This window comes from Eurypyga helias, unplaced genomic scaffold (genome assembly GCF_000690775.1).
Source record: "Eurypyga helias isolate BGI_N326 unplaced genomic scaffold, ASM69077v1 scaffold23766, whole genome shotgun sequence".
Lineage (NCBI taxonomy): Eukaryota > Metazoa > Chordata > Aves > Eurypygiformes > Eurypygidae > Eurypyga > Eurypyga helias.
This window is the reverse complement of record NW_010255027.1, coordinates 459-10,675: the sequence shown is the minus strand read 5'-3', so window position 1 is coordinate 10,675 and position 10,217 is coordinate 459. Positions and strand designations below refer to the sequence as shown.

The 10,217-nt window shown below is 52.9% G+C and overlaps 1 protein-coding gene across 1 annotated transcript in view; it reads left to right on the top strand.

The window, feature by feature from the left end:
* The window catches only part of SUFU (suppressor of fused homolog (Drosophila)), a gene marked incomplete at its 5' end in the record, with an annotated part of 63,792 nt that extends 57,932 nt beyond the window's left edge, over window positions 1-5,860 (top strand). The window contains 2 exons of the mRNA XM_010153207.1: window positions 2,168-2,236; window positions 5,366-5,860. Coding sequence (XP_010151509.1) covers window positions 2,168-2,236; window positions 5,366-5,455 — 159 coding nt within the window. The remainder of the gene's footprint in view (window positions 1-2,167; window positions 2,237-5,365) is intronic.
* Window positions 5,861-10,217: the final 4,357 nt, after the last annotated feature.

Sequence of the window (10,217 nt, the reverse complement as noted above, 5' to 3'; positions counted from 1 at the left end):
CCTGCTCTCTCACCCATCCCAACCTCTGGCATTTTTGCTCCTCCGTGGATGGCTGAATATTCATTTCCTCCTTGCCTGATTGCTGTGAATACCAATTCCTCCTCCTTTTTCCGGCTGCTCTGTAGATTTTGATGTCTGCCAAATTGTTTTCATTCCCTCACCCCATCGCAGGCTGCACCTCCGCAGAATCCGATCTGCTCCGCACAGAGCCCCGGCTCCCCACCCTGCTCTTCCTTTAGAGCTGAGCGATTGGGTTGCCCTCCTGCCTCTGACATGGACAGACGGCTTCCTCCTCCTGCAAACAGTCAACAAACGAGTGTCTCCAGTTCGACAGGCAGAATAGGCTCCTGCAAGGAGACTGCAGCAGTTTGCAGTGGTACTGCCTATTCCAGGGCAATGTTTCCCAGCTTGCCAGTCTGCGGATTGGTGCCAGGTTGCAGAGTCCTGTCCAAAGCAACGAGCTCCTGGCTCCTAGCTGAAGCCGGGTTTTTTCAGGCTCCGAAAGGCCTGATGGAGCTGCCACATCCATGCTGAGCAACTTGGTCGTAAACCCTGGCCTGGAGCCTGCCGCAGGTTGAAGCTTAAGCGAAGAGGGTAGTGTGGTGGAGAGGGGAGGTTGCTGTTTCCTCATCCGCTGGGAAATGTGTGCAATGGCAGCAGCATGGCACACTTGAAGGGGAAAGAACTGCAGACACCTGGCAGCTTCCGATCTGGATGTGGTGTTTTCAGATCTCTTCTCTTGCCAACCAAAGGAAGAACAGGAGACCAGAGTCCTCCCTTTCTGTCCAGTAGCCCTGCTTGTGTGTCACCCAAATGGAGCCCAGAGGCTTCCACGTGCCAAACGGCCCATGGCAGTTGCTCCCCACTGATGCTCCTGGCACCAAGGAGCTGGTGGGCACGGGAGGTCACTTCCTGCATGGAGGTGGGACATCTGCTACCCCTCTTCCAGACACAAGCTAGAGGTTACAGTGGCAGGGCTGGGCATGTAGCTGTGTCAGTGTTTGGTGCTGGAGTGGTCCCTTCTCTGGGAGTGAGCATGGAGCTTGTGGCAGGGGAGAACTGGGAAAGGGCAGGGGGAGAAAGGGGCCCTGGGGATGATGGTTGCCTCAGGATAGAAAGCAATGCCCAAGACAGAGGAAAGGGTGGAGCAAAGGAAGGAAAGGAGGAGCAGAGGGGAAGAAACAAATCTGTAGGCTGAAATGAGAATAATTTGCTGGATACTGCTGCAACTTAACTCCCATGGAATGCCGCTCCAACGCCCCCTCAGTGCGTGGGGATGTTTGCCTGGTCCTGTGCTGCCGTCTCTGCTCCTGTGCCAAGCCAGCTGGCCTGCCTGGAGCTCTGGCCTTCACGGCTGTTGTGAAGAGAGGCAGGATGTGTTTGCTTTTGGCTATCACGTGCTTTTTTAAAGAAGGTGGGAGTTCCTCCCCTTGAATTCCTGGGGCTGATTTCCCCCCGCGCCGCTGTCTCTGTTTGGTGTGACCTGGGGAGCTCCATGGGGTCGTGGCCCTCGGCTGAGGATTTCGACCCCCCGGCAGCTGCTTTCCTAGGCCGCTTCCTGCTTGCCAGCCTGGCCTTGAGAGGAGCCAAAAGCTTTCCCAGTACAGGCACGTGGGATGGGCACGTGAGACGGAACATGGAGGTGCCTAGCGCGGGCACCTCTGGGAGCACCTCCTGTCCCCAGCGTCTGGGTCATCTGAGCGATGTGCTGCAGCCAGGTCAGAGCCCTCCCCGTGCCCAGAGCACCGTCTCTGTACGGGTCTCAGGCTCTCGGGGTGCTGCTGGTTCCTGATTAAACTGTGAGCTTAACTTCAATGGGTCAGATGAAAGAGTCTCTGTCTCCCACTGTCTCTCCAACAGTTGTTATCTTGACCCCTTTTCCTCCTTCCCCACTCTGTCTGTCTAAAGCCGAGCCTCTAATTTTAGACTGAGAAAGATAATTGAGGGTCAAAAAAGATTGCTGTATAATTTTAACATTTTTTTCAGTGGTTGGGGTGGGAGGCAAAGTTAAGAGCTCTGTGCCCTCAAACCTTTGTATTGCGGGAAAGAAGGACATGGGGGAAGGAGTGAGCTGGTACAGCCTGCTCTCTGCAGAAGTCGTTCTGTTTCTTGGCAATTAGCTAAAACTAGCAGTGTAAAGGCGTAAACTACTGTATTTCCTTTGCAGATCCTATTGACCGAAGAGTTTGTAGAGAAAATGCTGGAAGATTTAGAAGATCTGAATTCTCCAGAGGAAGTAAGGCTGCGTCATTGCTGTATCTCCCATGTACCGCCCCAGAGAGCCCGTCCTGCAGCTCGCCTGTGATCCTCCCCGCAGCTTGCAGCCCTACCCTGTAGACTTGAGGCCTTGCTAAACCTTCGCATCTGCTGTGAACTAAGGCACTGAGAGAAGGGATTGCAAGAAATTCAGGGCAGGGATGGGTATTAAGGGGTAATATGTATTTCCTGCCCAATGTGGAACCTGAACGCCGCGAATCAGAGCGGTGCAGCCCCTGGGCCAGGAGGCAGGGTTTTCTCCATGCTGTGCGTAGTGGCCTCGGCAGCAGCTCCAGGCACATCACCTTCCCTGCCTTCAGAAAGGCTGAAAGCGGTGGCAGCACATTTACTGCTGAACAGTCTGTTGTAGGGGCCTCCTTTTTTGGGTTTGGGGAGCAGACGCGGGCTTTTTCACATCTGCTGCTCAGCCTTCACCTGCTGCCCCTGCACGGCGTGCGGAGGACCATCACCAGCCTGGAAGCGTTATAGCAGCAGCCGAGGGAGCTTTATAAAGCTTTGCTGTGCGGTGCTAAACTTCCCTCTGCCATGTGATCTCTTCCTGGGGAACATTTAACACCCTGTCTCCCATGCATGCCATATAAATATTCTGCTTGACTTCAAAGAGCAGTGGCAGAAATGACATGTAATATTTTTAATCCCATTTTTTACAGCTCCCTGCAGACTCTAAAGAAACTTTCCTTGGCTTGTAGAGCAGCTCTCCCATCCCTTGCCCTGCTCCCCTCCCCCCAGGAAAATCTCAGGGCTCTAATTGTTTAATCCAGAGTTGATTGAATGCCAGGGTGTTCTTCGCTGTGAGAGTGAGGGGAGCACGCTGCTGGCTGTGCAGTGACTTTCAGGCCAGCTTTTATCCAGTTAAACCTAATCCAAAGCTCATTTTTGCTAGTGACATGGAAGCCTAGGAGCGCTTTGGGTTGAAGGCCCTTTAGTTAAGGCTTTGGACGGCTCGTGTTCCTTCGGAGAGGCAGCGGGCATGGCAGCTCCTGGCACAGCGACCGGGCACTCGGTTCCGAGTTCCTGTGACTTTGCTAAATCAAAAAGTGAAAAACAAACAAATGCGAAGGATGACTTCTCCAAGAGGATTGCTTTGGAACCACTCCTGTTTATGAAAAGCAAAATACTTGAGATGAAATGTGTTCTTTCAGCATCCAGATTCCTCCAAGGATTTGTAGCTTGCAGGATCCTGGTTTGGGCCAGCTGAAGGCGTTGCTCGGCAGCCCTGCCTGTTGCTGATGATATTCATGTGGCAGAACCAAGTGCTGCAAGCAGAGTCTTTCCTTTGTTGCGTGAAGAGCCAACAGTGATAAGTGAAATTAAGCAAAATGATCTGAGTGTCTTTAGCTAGTTTTTCACATACCCTGGACATTGAACTTGAAAGAATCCCCCGGGCTGTGTAGGGCCACTAGATTATATGGTGCGAGATACACGCAGAGCTTGAGTTCAAAAAAAACCAACAGTAAGTGGGACTTGGGCTGTTTATGTTTCCTAGAGGAGAAAGAGTGGATTTTATGGTAGCCACTACCCTGAGAGATCCTCCAGCCATGCTCCCAGATCATGGGTCAGACCCCCGAACCGCCAGCCCGGCGTACGAAGGTCAGTGGGTACCAACTGCAGGTGACCCTCGTGCGTGGCTGGAAATGGAGCGAGGTCAGGAGCAAATTCGTGTTAGAGCCGCCCTTGCCGTGGTGCAGGCAGCTGTAAGGGATCTCCTTTAGCAGGAACCTGCTACAACACACTGAGCACGTGTTAATGTCCTTAGAAATGGGGCGCTTACGGGAAGAAAGACAAGTAATCGGATAAAGACGATTTGCTGGTCACTCTCCGCTGGTACCAGCTCTCTAATTCACGTAGGCCTTGGGAAGCTTATGGTGCTGCTGGCCTTTGTCTGAGGGCCCTCCTAGGAGGGGAGCACTGTATCTGTAACCCTTCTGAACTAGCTGCCTCCTGGTCAGATTGTCAGTGGTGGTGTGGGATCACACCGAGATTCCACCCTGGGCATCCCGGTGGTGCGTCGGGGACTGTTGCAGTGTCCGAGGTGCTACACCGTGGGTGCAGCAGAGTTTTTAAAACAACATCATCCTGCAAACTGATTTCCAGAGCTGCCCCCCATGTGTTTTGGACCCTCGGGCTGGGCACTGGGGTTGTGTGAAATGCTCATCCAGAACTGGTTGCCATCCAGCTGTGGGGCAGATCTGTAGCCTGAGAGATTCCACGCCCCGCTGAGCTCTTTGTGAGACATCCGTGTAAATACACGGGCCCTGGTCCAAGGGGGTTGCAAGAAGGGTTGGTGGCAGGGGTTTTCTCGGACTTCTGTCCCCAGACGGTATGGTTGGGATCAGCAATGTTGGGGTGACTTCCCAACCTAAGGCAGGGTGCCCCGGAGCGACATCAGGACGGGACATTGTTTTGGAAACACCGGCCAGAGACGGTGGTGCTGTGTAAACCAGACTGAGGCAAAACCTCTCCATTCCCTGTGCTTCAGGCAGTGTTTGCAAAACAGCCCGTGTGAGCGTCGGGCATGGTACTGGCGCCGGTACGGGCACCCTGAGCAGCCTGTGTGCCAGCAGAAAGGCTCTCCAGTTTGCCTTCCTGGATTTGGTGGGCATTTGCAAACCTGTCGCCTGTCAGAGCCGTGCGAGTGCGCTTACACCCCTCCCTGTGTGAGCAGGAGCCTGAGAGGTGCCATAAGGCTCCCTTTAGAGCAAACGGGGGGTCTGGGGGTGGGGTAGGTGAAGGAAAGGGACATGGTTAGGTGCGTGGATTGATCCTCGGGCTGCGAATTATCGGAGAGGTCGGGGAGGGGAAACAGCGATGGGGAGGCAGAAACCCTCTGCAATCTGTCTGATGAAACAAACAGTGCTTGGGCTGAAATCTCAGAACTTTACTTTGGCAGCTGAGGCACAGGCCACATTATCTAATGTCCACTGCTGTCCAAAACACACTGATGGGGAAATGTTTTCTTAGTGGCCTCTTGTTTTAAAAAATAACAACAACGTGGGGCTGCCTGCCTTTGCAGCGATTTAGGGGTTTTTTTTCCTGTGGGTTATGTCGCAGCGATACACGTTCACTGGTTCTCTTTACTGTCTTCCAGTTTAAACTTCCAAAGGAGTACAGCTGGCCTGAAAAGAAACTGAAAGTTTCCATCTTGCCAGATGCCGTGTTCGACAACCCGCTGCATTAAAGCTGAATTACACCCTTCTAACAACTGGGAGAGCCAAGTTACTGTCCATTACCCAGTGACTCACAGGATAATTAATGCAGTAAAAACTCTGCCTGCAAATAAAAGAGTTTGCTGCACAACCACTGCAAACAGAAGAGGAGCTACTCGGCACCAGCCCGGACCGAACTGAGCCCTTTCCTTTATCCTTCCCAAGGCTGAGCTCTCTGGGAACAGCCTGCGTATGTGTGAGTGCGAGTGAGAAATATTTAACTATGAAAATTAGTAGTAAGAATCCTTTCTCTCTCCTAGCTACAGACCTCCCCTCTGCCTTAGCCCAGGGTGTAGACGCTCTGCACGCCTGTATTTACACATGCATTTCTGCCAGGTGCGAGCCTATAATCCACGGATTAAATGTTCTTTACGTGACTCTGGAGTCCTTTTGTCAGCCAAACTTTTACTGACTGCAGAACTGTTCTTCCATGTGCTGCTTTTTTTTTTTTTTCTTTTCAGAAACGGAATGGTATTTCCCCTGTTTAAAGGAGGCCAAAAGCTCACATGCTTGAAGCTGAACAGATTTAAAGATGAACTTTCTAGTTCAGTCAAGAAAAACAAACTCAGATCCTCCCTGCCCTCAAATTAGGCATGTTTCAAGTGTTGGTCTTGGTGCTATTAGCTATGGTATCGCTGCAAACAGAGGCAACTTTATTCTCGTGCATCCTGTCCTTGTGCCTGAACCCCAAGGAAGGTCGCAACCTCTGGTTTTGCACAGGCAGGAGGAAGAAAGCTACCGGGGCGGGGGAGATCTCCTGTATATACTGTGTTTATCTTTAAAGAGATACTGTCAAGTATTTTTTCCTTGCTATTGTACAGAATTTGAGAAGCTAGAAAGAACCATTTGTTCACAGGGACAACTTCAGCAGCTCTGCTGGATCCAGAGGGCTGCTTGAAAGCGTATGAAATGATGGAGATCTCCACTGCCCTGGCATAGCAGAGAGTGGACTCGGCCTCAATAAAGCCAGCTATTCTCCCTGTTCCAGCAGGGTTGTGCCCTAGTGCCGCTCCGTTCCTCCCTCCAGGCTGGCTGTGGTGGCTCTTGTTGCCAGCGTCTCTCTTTTCAGATAGATTTGAACTGTAAAGCATCAAAATCGGCTTGGAAAGATCCTCTCTAGGTCCCTGTGGGCTTCCTCCGTGGAGCAAAACGTGGTGTGCGGAGGAGGTGGTCTCTGCAGGGTCAGGCTGTGCCTCTGCATTGAGATGCCAGCCCCTGTGGAGATGCTGCAGCAAACCTCCGCAGGCTTGACCCCCTGTTGCTCTGGCAGGTTGTGCCTGATGCTGCTCCCCAGCCTTCCTCTGCCATTGTCTCCTGGTGACAACTCTTCGCTCCTTGTCAGAGGTGCTGCTTTCCTCCCACCCGTCCTGCTTGCGATTCAGGCGCGATTGCCATGGGATCGTAACACGTAGAACAAAAGCTTTTAACACTTAACTCCCCTGATCAAACAGCAAAGGCCAGGAGGCCTCGCAGTACCCCAGGGCCGGTTTTCTGTTTGTTTTCTGATTGAATTTCTTCCTGGCACAGTCAGCTTTGATGGTTTTTTGCATATATTTGGGGGCTGGTTAATGCTGGTCAAGAAGCAGAGCTAGGAGCCACAAAGCTTTCCTTGGACTTGCTACAGAATTCCTCTGTGGCCTCAGGCAAGTCACTCAATGTCTCTCTGTGCGGAGAGGGTGATTATTGACAGCGGAGAGGGCTGTAGGACCTACCGAAGCATGCCAGGGTTTGCAGGGGAGGGCGTGCTTTGTGTACAAAGTAGTATTTGTATAATTATAATTGTTGCTATATTATAATTTAAGGCAGGCCAAACGCAGGGTCCAACACTGCTCGGCAGAACCTTCCTTTCTGCAAAGCTACGAAAGCAATTTACATGTAAATGAGTTTGTCATTTTGTCTGAACTCAGAGGATCATCTTAAAATCCTGCTGCGAAAGAACAAACTTTCAGATATCTGCGTGTGCCAGGCAGAGCGATTTCTGTGCGGTGGCAGGCCGCCTCCATCCCTGGGATCTCTGGGCCCGTTTTCATCGTCCTGGTTCGCGCAGAGCATCCCCTCCGCTCTGGGGGGGGGTGTGCAGGGCGCAGCGTGGGCCAGAAAGTGAGAAACGTGCCAGCTCAGCTTCAGAAATGATGTGCCCCAGTGTCCCGTCGCAAGGTAACGAGCGAACGGATGACTCTGGCGCTCGGGGAAGAAGGCGAAGGCAGCGACTACAGTTTTGCCCCAAAACCATCCGCCAACGGTAGCCCATGGACGGCTCTTGTACGAGCTTGCTGGGGGTGCCTGCAGCAGAGCTGGCCCGTTGCCACGATGCTGGCTGCTCTTCCTTGTTTCCAGATGCTAGCGCTCATTAAAAGGAGCTTAAAATCCACATCTTGGTGGAGAAGGGACATTTGGAAGGTCAATTGTTGCTGTTCCTGCAGAGATCAGCACGGGGCGAAGTCCATCATACCCTCTCTGGGCTCTGACACACATCTGGAAAGCTTGGGACCTCCTGCCCTGTGAACTCCGTGAGCCTTCGCAGCGGGGACGTGGTGCTGGAAAGCACCTCCTCCCTCCTGGCTTGCGCTCCAGTTCTGCCTTTCCCAGGGGTATGTTTTCCCCGCCATATTTACTCTCGTCAGATGCTCTGGGTTGGGTTTTCATTGACTTCAGAAGGAGCACGCTGAATGCATTTGAAAATCCACCAGTATCCTCACGAGCGTGTATTTTTGTTCCGTGTCGTGTATTTATATATAGTTCTGTGTATTTGAGTTACGAACAGGTGGCATTGCCAGAAATCTCTGTTTCTGAGACGCCTTCTCACAGATCTTCGCTGGTAGGCAGATAACAATGGAGGGGAAGGAAATTGGCTTAAGGGGAAAAACATTCGACCAAGAACTGCTAAAATAGACGTCTCTCTCTTATCGTTAGACCAAGGGTAAGAGAGGAGCTGGTGAAAGTCAGCCCTTAGGCCCCAGGGTCGCGTTGCTGCCCCTCCGCAGTTCCCCGCGAAGCAGCGAGCTGCGCGTTACCCGGCGGCGCGAAGAGCTGCGCCCCCGCCGGCCCTCCCCTCCCCGGGTTTGCAGCCGTGCCAGAGTCTTACTCGCTGGCAAGTAAACGAGGTCTCGAGGTTGGATATTTTCATCCCGGGACGAGAGGACGTGCCCGTGTGCCTGAAGGAAATGGAAAAGAAACCTTTGCGTTTTAGCGAGCAAGTGGCTTGAAAAAGGGGAACTGCGTCGGTGTTGATAAAGGCCACGGTGTTTTTCTAGCCCTGACCTGCTGAGATGGTAGGTCCAGTGGTGCTGATTTTTTTTCTGGGTCGTGTAGAAGGTCTGAAGCAGGGTTGTACTGAAACCAAAACCTGTGAGACGTGTGTTGGCTAAAGATAGTGCTCAGGGTGGAAATGAAGGCGGTTTAGCAGCAGCGGGTACGGGTTTTCTCCCTCCTGGAGCAATCTTGCGACGCAGGTCATAGAATCACAGAATGGTTTGGGTTGGAAGGGACCTTAAAGATCACCTAGTTCCAACCCCCCTGCCATGGGCAGGGACACCTTCCACTAGACCAGGTTGCTCAAAGCCTCATCCATCCTGGCCTTGGACACTTCCAGGGATGGGGCATCCACAGCTTCTCTGGGCAACCTGTTCCAGTGCCTCACCACCCTCTCCGTGAAGAATAGGTCGATAGGGATATTTCCAGAGATGAAGAGCCTTATGGCAGACCTGCAACGCGTGGAAAATCATAGAACCATAGAACGGTTTGGGTTGGAAGGGACCTTAAAGATCACCTAGTTCCAACCCCCCTGCCATGGGCAGGGACACCTTCCCCTAAAATCCAACATGTGACAGCAGTTCTGAAACAAGGGGAGTTCCAAAAGCCAGGACTCCTCTCCCCCTCAGCTCGTGATTAAAACCAGAAGGAATGTATAGTTTTGATATTGCAGCGCGTGGGGTATGATCTGAGCCGTCTTGTAGCCGGTGCGACCTGCGGTGATGTTTTCCGTGGCCTAGCTAGGTGGTGCCTGCTGTGTGTAACGTCTTGGAGGATGGTGATATATTGGTTTTACTGCACTTGGGTTTGCCAGCAGTGATTTGAAATGATGTTCTGAAACTCTTCACATACTCAGTTGCTTTTGGATGGCTTTTGAGATGACACCGTCGGGTCATCGGATGGTCTTTGAAGAAGTGGGGGTTGGTGGTGTTTTTTATCTGTGACCAGTAGAAATATTTAGGGGGTGTAGCTTTTAAAAAAACAAACCGGTTGAAAGCGCTGCTTGGCTCCGAGGGGGCAGGTGGCTGGGGAGAGGCTGCGTGGTGGGGGAGCGGGTTACCGGCATCCCTCCCGCACCCACAGCCCGAGCTTGTTCCAGGCAGCGCGGTCCCTACGGGCGCTGCAAGGGGAGCTGACCTGGGTGCAGGGCAGCTGGAAATGAAAGTGAAAACCATCGGGGCCTCAGCACAGCGTGGGGTGCCCACAAGCCCTCCGTTCCACGCTAGGACCCACCGGCGTGGGTGCACGCTGCCCTGCACCCTGTGGCTCTGCTCTACGGGGTCTTGGGGCTCAGCCCCCGCGCCGTCGTGGCCAGGTGAGGAAGGGGGTCCGGCGCCACGAGAGCCCTTCCACCCCCCGGGGACTTGGTCCCCTACGCGACTGCCCTCCGTTCAGAGTGTATATTGTGCCTTAACTCTCCCTGTGAGCGAAGCTGCGAGGGCGGGCGAGCTGTCGAACAACCCGGGATCCCTTTCGGTGCAT